Source organism: Siphateles boraxobius, unplaced genomic scaffold, assembly GCF_051911475.1.
Source record: "Siphateles boraxobius isolate OS27281-9 unplaced genomic scaffold, OSU_SipBor_1 26, whole genome shotgun sequence".
In the NCBI taxonomy this organism is placed as follows: Eukaryota; Metazoa; Chordata; class Actinopteri; order Cypriniformes; family Leuciscidae; genus Siphateles; species Siphateles boraxobius.
The window spans coordinates 24,721,203-24,741,268 of NW_027508876.1; the positions used below are offsets into that span (position 1 = coordinate 24,721,203).

The 20,066-nt window shown below is 37.6% G+C and overlaps 1 protein-coding gene and 1 long non-coding RNA gene across 2 annotated transcripts in view; both read left to right on the forward strand.

Annotated features, from left to right (window-relative positions):
* The window catches only part of dpyda (dihydropyrimidine dehydrogenase a), a 177,723-nt gene extending 172,503 nt beyond the window's left edge, over positions 1-5,220 (forward strand). The window contains exons 21-23 of the mRNA XM_077245078.1: positions 61-207; positions 318-458; positions 5,002-5,220. Coding sequence (XP_077101193.1) covers positions 61-207; positions 318-458; positions 5,002-5,172 — 459 coding nt within the window. The 3' untranslated portion in view covers positions 5,173-5,220. The remainder of the gene's footprint in view (positions 1-60; positions 208-317; positions 459-5,001) is intronic.
* An 11,014-nt stretch (positions 5,221-16,234) lies between these two features.
* LOC143752101 (uncharacterized) lies at positions 16,235-19,091 on the forward strand. Its single transcript, XR_013207325.1, has 2 exons — positions 16,235-16,323; positions 16,669-19,091. It is a non-coding gene; the product is annotated as an uncharacterized LOC143752101 (long non-coding RNA).
* The last annotated feature ends 975 nt before the right edge of the window (positions 19,092-20,066 follow it).

A 20,066-nucleotide genomic window follows, 5' to 3' on the forward strand; every position in this document is an offset into this window, starting at 1 on the left:
ATGGCTGAAATGTTACAATTCGTGGAACAATTCATTGTGTTTGTTTCTTGTTCCCCATAGAGTCTGCCCAGTTTTGGCCTGTACCTGAAAGAAAAGAAAGAGGCGATTGCAAACCACAAAAAGAAACTGAAAGACTACAGTGACGACCCCGTTTCCTCTGAAGGAGCAAGAGTTTACACTCCCAAGGGTCCTGTGCCAAGAGTTAAAGTGGGTTTGCTTAAATTATACACTCGCTTGTGTATCGTTGTAGCTCAGAAACCTTTTCCAACCTCAAGACCTTTGACCTTTAGTCCATATGTTTGTGTTTTTGTGCTCAGGATGTGATAGCCAAAGCTCTGAAACACATCGGTGCCTTTCAAGAGCTAAACATTCAGGAGCAAGTGCAAGCTCTGATCGATCCGGAGATGTGCATTAACTGCGGGAAGTGTTACATGACCTGTAACGATGCAGGATACCAGGTGCGCACCTCCCTCTGTCCTCCCACCCATACAGAAACACACCAACACACCGCCTGTTTGTTCCCACACAAAGCGATAGCTCCAAGCCTCTGGCTGTTAAATTATTATTGCATAAACAATGAAAATATGGCATAGAATGAGCAAAAATGTGGCCTAGCAGTTAGCGTACATGCTTAACATTCTGAATGATATCAAATAATATAGAGGGTATGCACATGAAGTCACCGTCGGCCGGAGTGACTGCGATTACGCCCACTGAGTGGCAAAAACACTGAGCGGCAGCATTGGTTTTTAGCGTGAATGCCACAAAAAACACACAAAACACATCTAAAATCGGAAAGAGCTTTGAGATTGACTGTACAAATAGATTTGACAAGAAATCTGAGGTATAATTTTACAGATTCCTGAAAGCTACAGAACAGAGTAGCAAATTAATTGTTGCAATTCATAGAAACAACTGGACTCCAGGCTGCAAAAGATGGATTTGCAGTTATCATTTTGTGTCAATATGCAGAAGCCTTTTGGGGTAAAACCATCGTATATTCTGCTTAATTAGATGTTTTTAAACAAACTCTTAAAAAAAAACTGTAAAAGTTTTAGGGCTGGACGATATGAAGATATATATATAACATAAATTATCACCCAAATTTAGACATACCTATATTGTATTTATATAAAGCGTTCACAGGCAAATTTGCTTTATTTATTTCCCCGGTGTCGAAATCAGGCACATATAAATGTCAGGAAATACGATTCCTGGCTGCATGTCAATATCCATGGATCTGTAGATTTGGTAAGTTGTAAGGAACTCTATATTGAGTCCAACCTTTAGTTTAAACTGATAATCGTTAGTTTTACTCGCGTTTTCGCAGTTTCCCCTATTGAACGCTGACAGCGACTTTCATAGTACAAAATCGCTGTCAATCAAAAGGAGATGCAGTCTTTGGACAGACCCTTCAATCATCACGCAGAACCCCGGAGTCCGGGACATAATCGCAGCATTTATCCAATGACCGTCTAGTTTCGAAAAAAACTGTTCAAGTAGCCCTATTGAAGTCAATGGACGCTCGGCTTCAACAGGGAAATGCACTGTGACGCTCTGGAAATGAATGAGAAGGAAATCGAGTCAGCCGACCTGCTATATGTAGCTGATTCTGAACGACCTCGTTTTCGAGATGAACGTGTTCTAACGCATTTTTTGTCAATAAAATGTTAACACAATAGTACATATTTGACCATTCATTTTTTGACATTATAGTGGAAGACGAGCTTAAAGTCTTAAAGTCTTGTAGTCTTAAAGAAATCCCCACTTCTCCACACTGAAGTCAATACTAAAACCAATATAAACTATAAATAACAAACTAAAATAATTTGTTACATTTACATAGCACTTTTCTTTGCACTCAAAGCGCTTTACATATAGAAGGGGGGAATCTCCTCAACCGCCACCAATTTTCAGCATCCACCTGGATGATGCGACGGCAGCCATATTGCACCAGCCCACCACACACCACCTTATTGGTGGAGAGGAGATAGAGTGATGAAGACAATCAGTATTTATATGGAGATGATTAGGAGGCCATGATGATGGACAGAGGCCAATGGGCAAATTTAGCCAGGATGGCGGGATACACCCCTACTTTTTTTCTCAAAGGACATCCTGGGATTTTTAATGACCAATGAGAGTCAGAACCTCGGTTTAACGTCTCATCCGGTGCTCTTTGACAGTATAGTGTCCCCAACACTACACTGGGGCGTTAGGACTCACACAGACCACAGGGTGAGCGCCCTCCTGCTGGCCTCACTAACACCTCTTCCAGTAGCTACCTAGTTTTCTCAGGAGGTCTCCCATCCAGATACTGACCAGTCTCAGCCCTGCTTAGCTTCAGTGAGCAACCAGTCTTGGGCTACAGGGTGATAGATGCTGGTGAAACCAATATACCAAAATTTATGTCAGTCCTAGTGTCTAGCCTGACATAAAAAGATGCATAAAAAGTGTCAAAAAAGAACAACCAAAAAACCAAATGCTGCTATGGCGCCTCTTACTGGCAGGCTAAAGATGGCTTATTAGCGCACGTGATTTTCCCTTTAGAGACTCTAATGAATATTAGTGCTGAAAATGGTGATGTCCCCTTGTGCTTCAGCCTGCAGAAGTACGGCAAGTGGGATGGCTCTGACAGTTTTATTAAAGTATTCATCTCACCCACTCCTGTTAAATAAATGTCCCTTGCAATTTATCATAAGGGTATTGATGAAGTAGAGTGCGGGTTTTATCAAAGCAGTAATTGTTCACAGTGACGCTCATTGTCTGTGAGTGGATCTCTAAGAGGAATTACACATTATTAATGCTTTCTAATATAGAGGAGTATTCGTCAACATAATGTGTCACGATCAAATAGGTGGCCCATCAAGCAATAGAAAACAGCAGTCTGACGCGCCAGCGGCAATCCGGTTATGTTTGAAAAGGTGCCCGTACTCGATTTCACCTGCCAAAATAATGTCTAATCTTCCTGTCGTACAAACACAATACTTTACTGATTGTTTTAACAGTCGAGTATAATGACCATTCCTTCCTCTGCTCCGTAGTGTATTCACATTTCACCAGTGGCGTCATGCCCATTCAAAGTGAGGGGCAAAGTGAGCTCCAGCACGTGCCCCCTCAGATTATTCCTCCCTGATAATTTTTTTGTCACAACTTTATTCCTATTATGCTCCATAATTACCAGAGCCTATAACAACTCAAATGTATTCTTCTCGATGTGTAATAAATCGGTCAGCATCAGCCCGCCCCTTTTTCCTAATATGGTGTCTGTGTTTATCAAATCTAGAACGCTCTACAATCTTTGCTGTGTATGTTCAAGCAATCACTCGTCTCACACGTTGATATTACATTTGATTTGGTTACTTTTTTACATTTATGTAAAATATTAACATTTTCAATTAAACGGGGTAGTGTTAACCTTATTCAGCATTGAAATCTGTCAAACTTCTTTCAAAGTCCTTCATCACATATTAATATTAAAATAACTTAATTTTAGAGCACCACAAAGTCAGACCTCAGCACCTTTATGTACCTTTAATGTAAGATTGTTCTTAGGTCACATGCCAATTTAAAATCATAACATAAAAACTGCAATGGTACTGTTTTAAAAATCATGTGTAGTAGGCCTAAGTGTACTGTAAGTGTGTGTGTAAACATGCTTTAATGAAGTAAACTTCAAAACTTTTGAATTTGAGCTTACAGTTCTTTCATCAACCTGTCTTTTACATAAAATTACAAAATAGATACTTTAACTTAGTCCTCAGATAGAGGAGGGTTGCTGCTAGCTCCATTAAGGTATTTCTGTCCCTCCCAAACTGCATTGAAATGGTATTTTTAGCAGCCAGAATTTAAAAAATTTCAGGGGGAGAAACCCCTGACCCCTCCTAACATGATCCATATCACCCGTCAGAAAACAATTGCAACGTCTCAGATTGTGACCCCCCCAGAATTTTGGCTTCCATGACGCCCCTGCATTTCACTACAATATCAAACAAACATGTATAAAAAGTTACATAAAGGAAATTATATTTTAAGCCCATTTAGGATTTTTTGCATTGTGGAAATATTGCCACAATGCAAACTACACAAATTTCCCTCCCAAATTCTCATTACTGTAATGCATTGGTAATGCATTAATTAACATTAGTACGTTTTTTAAAGTAAAAGATAATTCGCTTTACATTTTAAATACTTTAATACAGTTTTGTGTACTGTATTTCAGTGAAAATGATTAAATTAAAAGAATTATATTGTTGTTGCTGTCATTATTATTATTATAATGAATCATCATTTTAAACCAGCTTAAAAAGGCAGATACCATAAATATTATTATTATGTATAAATACTTCAGAATTTTGTCAATTATATATATATTAAATTATAATATTGTTTTTGTACAATATTATAATTACAGTACAAATAATTTTAAAATAATTAAATGTGTTGTTGTTGCTGTTGTTATTATTATTGTTATTATTATTATTATTATTATTATTATTAATCACCGTCATCCTAATTTTTAGAACAGGTGAAAAAATTTTAATGCAGATATTCCAAATATTATCACGATGTATAAATACTTTACAATTGATATATAATATATGTATATATAATATATAATTATATTATATTATATTATATTATATTTCAATGTGCATAAATTTACTACATTAAAAGTCAGATTCTAAAAAATACTGCCATGATTTATAAACACAGTTTGAATATTATTTCATTTATTTTTTTTTTATTTTTTTTTTATACTGTAATGAGAATTTAACCCTAAAACCCTTAAATGTCAAATGTTATTTTCTTATTTTGATTTTGGGAAATGTGTGAAATATGACCCACATGACATGTTCTTGACAGTTCTCACACATCTGTGTCGTTCAGTGTACGGACAGCACACAGTCTTTGTTGCATTTGTATTGTGTGACGTCCAGCCGTAGCAGGTTGTCGCCCCTGGTGAGGATATAATGATTCTAATGTCTCTGTGTCTGGCAGGCCATTGTGTTTGACCCCGAGACTCATCTCCCCTCGGTTCGGGACAGCTGCACCGGCTGTACTCTCTGCCTCAGCGTCTGCCCCATCATCCACTGCATCAAGATGGTTGCCAGGACAACGGCTTACGTGCCAAAGCGAGGCCTCCCTCAAGCCGTGGAGCCCGTGTGCTGAGAGAAATCCGGGACAAAAAAAAAAGATAAAGATTTCTATATCACAGCATCGAATTTACTTCGTAATTGCAGTGTGAAGAATTAACTTTGTTGTTGTTGGGGGAGCAAATAATTAGATTTAAAAAAATAATAATTGCCTTATTTCCAGGAGCCAATTATCTGGAAATAATCTTAGAGGGTGTAAAGCGTGGTGTTATTCTGAAACAATAGCAAAGCAATTTGTCGAGGTGAAGTTCCTGTCTCTCTTTCTCCGAGGGCTGATGGGAATGAATCTGAGCAGAGGGAATAATGGCTGTTTATGCAGATGTGGGAAGAATGCTGTATCCTTTAACAAGAGCCACAATGATGGATCGTCCACTACATGCACAACAGAATGCAATCACATATACAAGAGGTGGTGATGGGGAATGAGGAAATGAATGGATTTTAATTGAATGGTGGATGGTTTGGCACGGAATCACACTCACCGTTGTTTTCCAAAACATATGATGATTAGAAAAGGTTTGTTTTTATGTTATATATGCTATATTGTATCCAAAAAGCCAGCATACCTCTAAAACTAAATCCGGGGTATAGTTTCCCACTTTTATTTCTAATTGGCATTAATGTCCTTTTAACCCTTAATAACAAATGTGGATGATTTTGATTGCATTAGCCATCTGGACAGGGTCATTTAGAGGGCCGGTCTACCTTAGAAATATACTGAACATTTAAGTAAAGGTCATCTATGACTATTTCCAGACATTAGAGATGAAGACTAGCTGTTATTCATCTTGAACCCAAAAGGTCAAGTCTGACCTCTATTTCAACAAATACAGGGCCCATCCGTACTGCAGATACGAGCACCTCGCTCGCTCGCTACAGACCATCTAACACACTGATGACAGGTGTGTTAGGTCAGGATAGCAGTGCACTGGGTCAATACTGGCGAATATTTCAGCTCAAAAGAAAACAGAAAAATGTAGCCCTTTACATTAAAACATTATTTTAATGACAGTTAAGCCTAAAATTCTCAATAGTATAATGTGAAAAAAAATCAATTACTATAAAACAGTAACTCAATTATACAATCCTCAAAACATTTTTGTTTATTTAAAGGAGCAGTAATTAAATGTAATACAAATACTACCATTATTTACAAATTATGCTATATATTATATATTTTTTACATTATGCTCTCCAATAAATAAATAAATATTTGATTAATATAGTCAGTATATATACATACAGACATTGCAAACACACACACACACACACCCATATATATGTATATATATATATATATATATATATATATATATATATATAAATATTAGTGGTGTCAAATCGATTAATCGCATACTTTTTGTTTATATAATCATATATATATATAAACAAAAACTTTTATGTTAGATGCGATTAATCACGATTAATTATTTTGGCGGCACTAAAATATAGGCTATATAAATATATATATATATATATATATATATATATATATATATATATATACACACACACACACTGTATATATTGGCCTATATATATATAGTATGTTTATCGGGATAAAATTGTGACCCGACATATTAGAAAATAACATTCAGATTCTTACATTGATTTTTTTATAATGTTTCTAATCTAATCTAATTTTTTTGCCAAATAATTTATACTCATCGGTAAGCCAACTTATAGTAACATGTACTTATCTGTAATTGCACACTTGTGAACTTGCATATTAATAAAAAAAGTCTTGTTGTCAATCTTATTTGACTAGCACTGTTGTAAGCAATTCCCTTGTGTACTGTATTAATACAGTAATACCGGTTGGGGTTAATGAGGGCAATCTGCAGATCGGCAACACGTGAAAAACATTTGAAGGAGACTGGAATAATTGGGGTCTCATGCGTTCACCTACGAGGGTGATAGTTCATATTTGTTATGTAGATATCACGTAGTCTGTGTTGTTTACAGACGGATGGAAGCCAAACGCTGCCGGCTGGTTTGATTAGTCGCCGGGCAGATCAGAGTCTGCCAATAAATCGGGCTCCACTCCGAATGCGGGCCCCGTGTCTCGGCTTCAGGGGTCACAGGTTAGTGTAAATGTTTACTTCCTCATTGGCTGGCTGGTGAGATAATTAGAATGACATTTTGCATGGTCGCAGTGCAGGATGCATGGCGCGCCCCCCTTCTCCGCTTGTGTCGTAGCGCACATCATTAAAAATCAACATGGCATCAATCTCGCACCAGTGGTGTGAACTCGAGGCCAGTGCAAACGATCATCAGTGGCGTATTAAGCGTGTGGGGGTGTGCTGACGTGTCTCCTTTGCAGAGATGACGAGGGTGCTGGCCTTAACGCTCACTTCAGCAGCCAGACATTTCTAAAAAGTCCTTTCTGCTTGTTAAAGTACACACTGAACAACAGCATAATTGTGCCTGTCGCAAACAAATGTATTAATTAATGCATTCTCCCGACTAGGCGAGGAAGCGTAGCTACGCGGAAACGCAGCCAACTTATCAGGATTCACAGGCAGCCACAGAAATGTAGTTTGAAGTGTTCAGGTGAATGGAATATTAAAAAATTTGAGATTCAAATCTTCTTTGATTGATTGTGCCTCCATTAATGTTAATGATGTTCTGAAAAACATTGCTCTTCTGTTCGGGTCACAGCTGTATCCACTCTTTGGCGAGTGAGGGTCACGTAGCTTGAACATGGCTAACCGTGAGGTTTTTGTCAGGCATGTTTTCCAATTAGCTTTGGCTTTAATTTCAATCCATTGTCTGACATCTGGATTTGAGCCAAGAGTCAGAGTGGAATTTAAATGATGATCCACTAGTCTGCTTCACATTTCAACATTTTAAAGACTCGATACCTGTGTGTGTCAGTGTACTGTATTTACAGGCACTTCTCCCCAAAACTCTATTTCAGATGTTTGTCGAGATCTTTATTCAGTTCTACATCACTTGACCATCTGAGCCTTCGAATTACAGGTATTGTTAAAAATCAAACAAAAAATATACTACATTATAATGTTATTTTAATGAGAATTACTGGGAAATATGCCTAATTTTCAAGAAAATGTCACAATTGAAAATATCTCAGGTCATGCTTTACCCCAGTAAATACATAAATTGGTTTTATTCGGTTCTCCACGATAATTTAACATTTAACCCTTCGAATTAAAGTTGTCACTCAAATATCATGCAGGTTTGAAACGACATAATGACAGAATATCCTTTTTTTTGTTGTAGGCTATTCTTTTAAATCAGCTATTTATGTTACTATACCTTTAAGACAAACAAACAATATGATTTACAGACTGTAGTAAATCATACTTTTGTTCATCAAAAAGTTGCTGAATGCTGTATAGGCATTGATATGCAAACATGAGTGGTCATATGCTAATTCACTCAGGTGATGTCAGAACCATTATGATCTGAATGACCCATTTTTACCGCTTATATGCTCCATAAATGCTCAGGGTGGTGATGCTCAACTATATTTAATAAAAAAATTATTTACTGCTTTAGCTCAAACAGTAGAGCATGGTGCTAGCAGGGTCTGGGTCATGGTTTGATTTTTAGGGAATGCATGAACTAATAAAATGCATACTTGAATTGCAATGCCGAATGCATTGAAATGGAAATGCACTACATCACTGAAGCAACACGTAGTGTAATGTATGATCAAGAAGTATAAATTCAGCATTTTTGTCTTCTCTTCCAGTGCACATTTCGACAAGAGTGAGGTCTGGTGGGATCTTGTGCGATGGACTGAAACTTCTGTGGCAGAAGCCATTTATCAGGACAGCTGTAATAAACAGCAACATTAGCTCAGAGCTTTGTATTTGTTCGATACAATATCTCGCCTCTGTCTTTACTGAGCAGGAGGGATGTGTGCTGAGAAATCGTGGTGTCTGACATTTAGAACTTCCAGGCTAAAGTGACAAATGTATTAGAGTTCCCAGCACCTTCTCTTTAATGGATGCGAGCCGGCCCACACCTCCCCTAAATCTAAAAACAGCCTCGTATCACGTCACAAACAAGAAAAAGAGCTGCCAGAGTCTGGAGCTTTGAGCTCATACCGACAGGACTTATGAAGACCCACAACATGCTGGCGGGCCGTATTGTTGTATGGGCCGTTTTCTGATGGTGACACTTAGCTTAACCGCGGGTTTGTTGTCGCCGGTTGACTGTTCGTGGCGTTTGCACGGTGTAGTTGGAGCGGGAATTTGACATGCATTGTGAAGCTTCTTTGTTGTGCCGTGCTTGTGCATGAAGAGTGGAGTGTGAGATTGAGAAGGCATTTCTAGCTATGCTTCAAAAGGACACGGTCCCCAGAACATTGATAGTAATAGATTATCCACTGTACTGTGTAATAATCGATTTGATTTGTGTGTGTGTGTGTGTGTGTGTGTGTGTGTGTGTGTGTGTGTGTGTGTGTGTGTGTGTGTGTGTGTGTGTGTGTGTGTGTGTGTGTGTGTCATCTTCCTATCAAAGACAGGAGTGAGAGGGGGAACTGAATATTGTAAGTGTGGCGGCAGTCCTCTCCAAAATAATTTAACAAACTAAAACATCTATCTATCTATCTATCTATCTATCTATCTATCTATCTATCTATCTATCTATCTATCTATCTATCTATCTATCTATCTATCTATCTATCTATCTATCTATCTATCTATCTATCTATCTATCTATCTATCTATCATGTCTGTCTGTCTGTCTGTCTCTATCCATCTCTCTGTCTGTATATATCTAACTCTGCCTGTCTATCTATCGATCTGTCTATTTACAAACAACAGTGCAAGGAACTGGTAATGTGAATACATTTGTGAATGGCAGTAATTCACTTTCTGTTGAATTCTGTGGCCACAGAATCTAAGCGGACCTGCTTATGCTTTTCGAGGATCCTAGCTTGAATCTTAGAAAACATATTTTTGAAATAAAGTAAATTCGAGCATCTTTGTCAGACAACAGTCACTTAAATAGTACAATATTATGATCACTTATAATAATGAATTTGTTCCTAAAACCTGATGTTTTACTTGTGCATGTGCATGTTTTGTAAGATTGTGTGTGTGTGTGTTTGTGTGTGTGTGTGTGTGTGTGTGTGTGTGTGTGTGTGTGTGTGTGTGTGTGTGTGTGTGTGTGTGTGTGTGTGTGTGTGTGTGTGTGTGTGTGTGTGTGTACTTGACTGGTTATGTAACTCCATTGAGTGTGTCTGTGTGTGTTTGAGGACACTCTGATACCAGAGCTTAACAGGTAAAGGTCACTGAGATGAGATGGAAATACCAGTGAACAGACCCTAAGGAGGAAGGACAGGATGGTATTTGGTCCTGCTGATTCAGGACTTGATCTCATCATGTGTGTTTCACTGTGAACTTTGAGCATCATATCAGTGAGTTTCAACAGAGGGCGCTACACAAATCCACTCACACAGACAGATGGACACAGCTAGACTAATTCATCATTCTGTTATACAAGTGTTGCAAGTTTTTAGCACTTTTTCTAAACTGCTACTTTAATATCTGGGTCCAGTGAAATGTTTAAGCGTTAAAATTAATCACGGATACAGGCGTTTTCACACTCTGGTAATGAGGGAGACAGAAGTAGTCTAGAGAAAGTGCTAAGTATCCTGACTGGTTTTTAGAAACCTCTTGAAATTTTGAAGAGCTGATAGATTGAGCTCTGGTGCTCATGTTGGTGTCTCAGGTTTGAATCTGGAGGCATTTCCTGGCTATTTGTGACCAAGAATCTTTTCTTGTAGGTGAACAGTTCCTTTAAAATAGGCAAAAATGACAAAAATATACTTTCAAAACAAAACCATTTATATCTATATTGGTGGTATAAGCTAAGTCACTGTTTGATCTTTTGATTCTGACATTTGTTTGCCAACTGTGTGAGCTGGTGTGCATTAAACCTAAGCAAAGGTACACAATTCCCCGACTTCTTTCTTTCTCCATATCAAATTCTAGGATGGAAGTTGTTCTGTCCCTTGGAGAGTCCTTGCATTGAGCTCCACTTTACAAAAATTGGCCTCTGCGCCATCAAAGCCCAGCCGAGGACTGCAGGCGGCGGGTGACATTTTGATTGAGATATTTTGCCTCTGATAACATGCAAATTCCAGCGCGGCGACATGAACTGAGCCGACAGACTTTATTTTTTACTCTCCCTCCCTTTCGCTCTTTCTTGCCGCTCTGTTACTCGACGTGTGATGCTATCTATTACATTATGGCATCTGTATGCATTCAGTGACTGCGGCGGTGTTTTAATAAAGGCACATCACTTTCTGTCCTGTAGGCTGGTCTCAGCGCGTAATCAAACCTCGCAGACTTGCATGGAAACAGCACTGTCAGTCATTTCATCAAATAAACACACTGTATATATTCATATCTGTTTCCTCTCTGCATATGAATGCACTGCTGTCTGTGAGGGATTTCGTAATTATTTAAATTTGCAGCGGCTTATTGCATGTACAAGATGCACATGTATTGAGAAACTGACATGTTCTAAAGAAGGTTTCCCCATACACTGTGTCCACCTCTGTCATTTTCAAGTATCTTGTTATCAAGCCTGAGACATTTATTACTTGAAGTGTTTTGACTATCCAGAATCCTCATATTTCTTAAAAGTGAATCTTTCAATATTTTTTGTAAGCATCACATTTATAGACATTAACTCTGCAAAACATCAGTAACTTCCCTTCTAAAATGTGGGATTGGTTTTTTTTCTTAAATTGATTAAACATTATGTTTGTTAATATGTATATGTACACATGCAGTTTATATATATATATATATATATATATATATATATATATATATACACACAGTACATATATTATTATTTTTTGCAGTGAAGTCCAAAGTGTTTGACCAAGCAAAGCAGTGTTGAATGCAATCACAGAATTCATTAAGATCCATGAAAAATAAATCACCCAAGTCAGACAACAGAAATGCTCTTTTTAATTTATATATACTTCATTCCAAACTGGAACATCTATATTAATAATAGTGTCGTGTAATTACAATTATTTCACCCAACATTTGTGTGCTATGCATTTTTATGCTTTATTAAAGTGTCACACTGTTAGCTTAGCATATCGCTAATGTCAAACTGAATCAACTGTAATCAACAGTTTTGCTGCCTATAGTCGATGATTCCAAATTTGTCACTTGTGAGGTTGTATTTGGGTAAGGATGTTGCCTCGAGAGCCATTCACACACACAGCAATTTTGTCGCCAAGTGGTTATTGACCAAAGAAGGCATTCCTAATGCTAATGTTAATGGTTGGCTGGGATGCAAAAGATTGCGGTTAAAAAATATGTTGTTCTAATTAAGAAATCAATTCTTCCATTGCTTTAAAAACTAACATTATGGAGGGGAAATATTTGTATTTAACTTCCAGCAGTACAAAAGGCATCATCTCATGAATAAGATGAACGATCAATGCATGATCTCGCTCAAAATGCAGACAATTCTAACACCATTTTCAATTTCAACTTTCAATTAATATAAACTGAAAGCCATGTGTCTAACCAAGTTGTGTACCAAATTTGAAGGTGATGTCACAAAAATTAAAGTTCTTATGAGATTTTGTTTAAGCGAAAATAGCCATCGGATGACACCCCCATTCCTTTGAATTATTTATATACGTTATTATTTATAAGGTTACACATCAGTCGTCTTAGTATTCCTCAATCAATTGATTTTAAACAATATAACAAGAAAAAATGTATAAAAGAAAGTCTGTTTTCTAATGAATTTCACTCATTAGTGCAGAGCACAGGCATAAAACAAAAGAAAACAGGTAGCCTATCGTCAACAAAACTTGAAATGGCTCAGCGATTTACTGCAGAGCAAGTACTGAACGCAATCAAATATTACTGTCACTGTCATTTGATGGTGGATCTGGCCATCAAAATTTTTCAGACGTTGAAAATGATAGTTTTGAGTATGTCAGAGGTTGCGAATATGAGTCGGATATGAATGTACTGGGGAAATAAGCTCTGACGTGGACAGTGATGATAGTAAAAAGCATATGCTCAAATTGAACCCTTCCAAGTTCTAAAAGGTAACGAAAAAGGCTTTATTTTCTTCTTTTGTATCGTTATTATAATAGGAGAGTTTTATACTAATGCGGCAGTTAGATCCACCCGTGTTAGCCTAGATCTGGGTCACTAAAGACCTGAATGTGTAATAATGAATGGCATTTAATGGCTCAAAGCATTTAAGGGTTAACTCTTGAAAATATCATCCAGTTGTTTAGTCACTGTAAATCGCTGTTAACCCCTTTGGAAGGCAGCTGCCTATATGTAGAAAGTGTTATCTATAGGTTTAGAAACAACCATTAAAGGGATAGTTCACCCAAAAATGAAAATTCTGTCAGTAATTACTCACCCTCATGTTGTTCCAACCCCATAGGACCTTCGTTCATCTTCGGAACACAAATTAAGATATTTTTGATTAAATCTGAGAGCTGGATCACTCCTCCATAGGCTTCTAAGGGATTGAAACTTGTTCCTCGAAAAGTTATTAAAGACATCGTTAAAATAGTCCAAGTGACTACAGTGGACTACAGACAATCTTAAGTTTATCAAGCGCCGAGAATACTTTTTGTCCGCAAAAACAAAACAAAAATGACGACAACTATTAATTTCCTTCTCTGTGGGCCTTGTCAGTTCACTAGTGATATAGCGCAGTGTTTCTGTGTTGTACGTCACACGCATCACACACATGACCAGCGTCGTCCAATAGTGAGCCTACGTGTGACGTAGCTCTACGCTTAGGCACTATGTTAACTGACTCGAGGCCCACAGAGAAGGAAATGAATAGTTGAAATAAAGTTGTTATTTTTGTTTTTTTTGCGCACAAAAAGTATTCTCATCGCTTGATAAACTTAAGATTGAGCCACTGTAGTCACTTGGACAATTTTAATGATGTCTTTTATAACTTTTCAGGGCTGGCAAGTTTCAATCCCTTAGAGGCCTATGGAGGAGTGATCCAGCTCTCAGATTTCATCAAACATATCTTAATTCGTGTTCCGAAGATGAACGAAGGTCTTACGGGGTTGGAACAACATGAGGGTGAGTAATTACTGACAGAATTTTCATTTTTGGGTGAACTATCCCTTCAACTATTAACAAAAATGTTAAAATGATTGCGCTTGTGTCAAAGACAGCTTGTCATTGTCTCCTTTTGCATCTCTCAATCGATTCTTCCATGTAATCTCAAGCATTCAAAGGAAGTAAAGCTGTTGGAACGTCTCCGAGCACGCTTGTGCCAGTAGGAGATCCTGTTTTTGTTTTGAACTTCTTCCTTTCTGCTCTTCTGAGACGGATGTCATGAGGCAGGAGAAGCGAGGAGGTTGGGGGTTGCGCCACCTTGGTCCATCAGTGTAATTGTTTTGTGGGCTGAAGGATATTTTTAGCCCACCAAAGGTTGGTCCCTTTTGTTATCTCACAAAGGCTCGACAACCCCACTCACAGTTGTGTCTCTTTGAAGGAACAGCGCTGTTGAGATTTGCCTCGGCACCATGTACCGTGTTCTCCTGTGTGGCGAGGCTTTGATCAGAGTGAATCTTTTGGTCCTAACATCTCTTTAAAGCCATGTAAGGTACTGCAGATTTGCCACAGACATCTCCTGAATGCTGCAAACACTTGTCTTGTCAAGTATTTGTAATTGCTTTTCCGGAAAGTCTCGATTCCCTCGGTTTGGTGGTTCTTAAGTTTCTCGCCATTTTAATGCCGTCACGGGATTGACACTCGGTAGCCGGTGCGTGTTCCCTTTAGCCTGATGCTCCTCGCTGTATTGTCAGAGCATCTAAACACTGTAAGGTTAAGACAACCACCAGAAGAGTTATCAAATGTGGTTTGGATATCTGGTTTTGGGGTAAATTATTTGTGTGATATCAATGCATGTACACAATTGTATTAGCTGATTTAACGGTTTCCTTTCAATCTAATGCCAATATTTTATAACATCAAGGTCATTATTGATACTAATAGTCTGTAAATAAGTTATGACAATATATGTTTTTACAATGCTGTAACTCATCAATATAAGTTAAGCCATTTTCAACTTTATGATGTTATACAATATTCAACTCATTTAAGTCAGTTTACATTAATGTAATTTTGTAATTTAAATTGATTGTACTTAAAAATTTAAGGTAGCAATTTTTTTTTACAGTGTGATAACTATTAAATGGAAGATTTTTTGCAATATAGCCCTTTGACTTTATATTCAACTGGCATCATTTTTAGCATTTAGTCCTAATCAGCAAATAATCAAACATCATAATGTTTTTATTTATCATTTACTGACCAACAATTATTGAGCATGATCAATCCTTTAACAGCTTTTAATTTACATAAAACATTTCAAATACATTTCTTATAAATGTAAGAAAGTTTGGATTTATAAACATATTTTGGATCCGTGTTGTTTGTTTTAACAGCATAGCATTATAATGATGCGTCCAGATGATGTTTCTGCGTGGATAATATTATTTGCTCTCGTTGTTTGAATGAGTGCTGTGACTGAACACTGACTGCTTGTCATTCAGCATTTCTGCTCATGTTCAGATGAGCGGAAAAACAAATAGTTCTGCTCTCCTACACAACTATTTGCTAACAGTCCATGTTTTCCACTTCAAAGATTATGATGCACATTCAATTTCTTGTTAAATAAAGTCACTTATCTCTAAGCACTTTTCAATATTTTATGTGAGGGATCGATCCTCTCGAGACAACATAAATATCTTCGGTATAAATAGAATAATATAGTTACCTTTTATGATCATTTCAAATCATTTGAATGTTTTATCTGAATTTATTTATAGTATCACTTCTATCACAAAACAGTCACCAAATATGGAATCTTTAGTTTCAGACCAAAATGTGTTTGGTCAAGATTAGAAAAAATTCTTGATTATAAAATAGTTAAAATAAATGTTCTAATATGGAACATGACACCGCCCACTAAGTTTTAAAGTACCATTTTCATGGTAACGGAATATCCAATTTCAAAATTTTCACAGGATGAATGTTGAGCTTTTAAGCTTCCGAATGATATCTGTATGAATAGAATGTATTTTTTCCACAGAGCTTGTCGCAGTGCATTCTGGGATTGACGTCACTGCAATGCTTCCATATGATCTGCCCAAAATACGGTAACTTAAAAGACAACATAATTATGCTACCTGCTTTTTGGAAAATCTGGGAAGTTACCTATAAATGTCTTATATGCTTACTAGGTTTTGGAACATTGCTTATACACTGTTAAAAATAAAGGCTCTTTATTGGCATCTGGTTCTATGAAGAACATTAAAATCCATGGAACATGGAACAAAAGGTTCTTCTGGTTGTTTTAAAAACGTTCACTGAAAAGTTCTTTGGAGAACCCAAATTAGTTATTTTGTGGCATGTGATGCGAAAACTCCCTTTTGGAACCTTTATTTTTAGGAGTATGTGCACATTTATAATCATAACTGGTTTAAATCACTCTTCATTTTTAGAGAAGGGCATTTAGCTCTCCTACGGAAGACATCTGGCACGGGAAGGTTGTCAATGGCATCCTATATCCCGCAATTTAATTTTGCCAGTCTGCCAGTGGGCCCTGCTCGGATACGTGCCCGGTGCCACCATGCCTCATCAGAGCTGGCATCACCCGTCCCTGTCAAGGGTTTGGCACCACGCTCCATTAAAAAGCTTCTGGAATTTCCCACTTTTTGGCAAATGCCTTGTTTTTTTTTTCCCGAAGAGAGTGGCCGGGCCAAGGGAACACAGTTTGGAGCGACACCGGAGTGCAGTCTGGTTTCCACTCCCCTCCCACCGCGGTCTCGAGTCGACCCTTTAGGGAAGAAGCAGGAATGGAGGATTGTATCAGGAGAAAGGGTGGTTTAGCCACTAATACCTTAGCAAACCCTAAAAGACATCAATTAAAGCCCCGGTGCTCTGCTGTCTGCGCGGCGAGGCCCGCGGGGCGGAGCGGATAGCCTTTTAGAGCGCTGCAGAAAGCAGATGTCTCTAAAGTGGTCCCCGGACGGGCACGCTGATAAATGCTAATGGAAGTGATTACCTCAGACAGCAAATGGACCTTTTTGACAGAGTATCGGCAGAGGCCAAAACAAGCTTATGGGTGCAGTTTGGGTCGGCTGGGAGTGGAGGGGTGGATGGACATAGATTAGACTTTATTGTTAGCCTCAGGTGGACCTTTTCAATAGAGTGCAAGAAAGAGCGGTGTTAAATGTGTGAGTGAATCCTTGTTGTTAGATTCAAAATATATTTACATCGCTGGTGCAAGTATTTCCCCAATAATTTATGCAACTAATTATACTATATAAGGACAATAGACACCACAATATATATTGAATGATGATGTTCTTATTAATCTTGACTTTTTTTAATCTGAACTTCACTGATTCATTTAGAATTGTATGGTCACCCTCTGGCATATTGTTGCTGATTTTATGTTATTTTGATTTTATATATTATATTATGCTTGAGTTTTCATTATTTTTTAATCATTAATTTAAGAGTTAATAGCTCAATGAATTAGTACATTTCAAAGATCTCCAACCTATAAGTAATAAAAAAATTTGAATCTAATTAATTACATGATGAGGTGATTAATTATTCTAATTAATTATTAAAAACTTAGTTCACACATCAAATTTGGCTGAGAAATTAACCCCAAAAGATCACTTAAAGTCATTATTGTGTTAAATGAGAAAAGCATCAAATAGACAATACAAAAAGCTTTAGAAAGAAATATATAAATATATTTCTAAAGCATTTTGTATTGTCTATTTGATGCTTTTCTAATTGAAATCCCATATCCGACTTATCCACAGCCCTATTAAAAATATAAATTGTAGACTGATATAGTGCATATCATAGAATGTAAATATCATGGACTGAAATTTTACATTAGAAACTTTTACACAGACAATCAAAAATAAAATACAATAACTAAATGTGCTTTACATATTCTGCAAATATCAGATGACATTTGCCATGACAGAATCTTCCCCCGAGGGGCTTCTGACCTTTAGGGTGAGAAGACCCACTTTCATGATTTTCAGTTCAATTTAAGTGCTCTTTTGACTCTTTAGGCCAGTAAGCAGCAACTACCCAGGCATTGCAGCAGCAACCAGCACAGACAAATATCTAGTTATACTTTTATTATCCCGTGCACTTTTATTTAGTAACTCCAGGACCTCAACAGCTTTGCTAAAGCAAAAGAGTGTCTGTTTCCTGCAGACAGTCCATGTAAAAGATAAATGAGACACGTCGCAGGGAGGAACGCAATGTTGTGTGGACCGATGGAGATGTGCTCCGCTGTGCACTCAATGACCCTCAAACTCGGAGCACGTACAAACTCCGCTGATCCCGTTCGCACCGCTGGGTGCATCGAGAGAAACAGAGGGAGCTGGATCCGGAACCTATAGGAGGTGGAATATACCCTCAGGATTATCCTCCCTACCCTGTGTGCAAACAACCCTGAGCTCGGAGTCACTCGGCATGGGGCTTCCAGAATCCCGGAGTATCATAGATCTCTGGAGCAAACTGAATATGTGCCACTTTCACTCTGGCTCTTCATGCTGGAAACAATCAATACTTGTCCAGGATTCAACAATTCCTTATGTCTGCAGCAGGTGCTTTCTTCTCTTATTTATGTAGAGTTTGGATTCTAGGTCTACAGATCATGGCTCAAATGCAAAGGTGTTTTTTTGCTGGCCCGGTTTAGACTTGTTTTGCAAAAAATATTCCCTGACCTTATGCAGTGGATACTAGTTTGGCTCTTTAGCATGAGCTGTTATTCCCTGCTGGTGGATGTAGTGATAATAATATGTTTAATAGTGAAAAACAACATTTCTAAAACTTGAACTAAAATCAAACCGGAAACAGAAAATATATTCTGTGTATATATTCAAAATAATATTTAAAATTAATTAAAAACTATAGTAGTATATCTCAATGATACTAAAATAACACTCAACCTTATATTATTCTTTGTCAAAAGAAATTGATTAAATGTCTTTATTTAAAAGCAAGCAGTGGAATATGGATGCATTCGCTAGAGAATCTTTTATTTAGGGGCCAAGCACCGAAGGTGCGGAGGCACCTATTGTATCTGTTCGGGGTTCTTATTATTCTTCCGTTTCTACTTCTTCTTCCGACTGGGCGTCTATGGCAGCCCATAGAACCGTTTGCGGGAAAGTTGTTTTGGTTTGACATTCTGATAGAGGACAGTCCCAACATTAAATACACCAATTTTGGTGTCTCTAACTCATTGCCTCTAGCGCCACCACCTGTCCAAAATTTCACTTTTATTATGCTAATAACTTTTGAACCGTAAGGCCTATCAACAAAATTCCAACAAAATTATTTTTTCCTCTTTTTCCTGAGCTCATGACGATTCGATTGCACCCTTTGACGTCATTTTCCGTCAACAAAATATGGCCACCATTTGAATTGTTCAAAAAAACTACTTTTTCAAACTCTTCCTAGACGGTTTGTCCGATTTTCACCAAAACTGCACCAGATCATCTTCAGGCATTGCGGACCAAAAGTTATGGAACTCAAGTTGATTCGTCAAACCGTTTTTGATAAAAGCACGAACAAATTTTATGTAGCGCTTGCAAAAACAGACGTAAGGCTGTATCTCCGCAATGCTTTATCGTATTGAGACCAAACTTGGTACATGTCATCACAAGCATGACCTGAGGCTTCATGCTGCGTTTCGGCCCAGCGCCAACTACTGGTCCGGAGATAAAAAATGGCTATTTTTGCTTTTAACTTCTGAACGGTTTGTCCGAAAATCATAAAAGTGGTCTCGTTAATTTCAGGGCATCATGTCGAGTCGACTGATATCCAATTTTCCCAGATCGGCAATTTTGGCTGTGGGCCA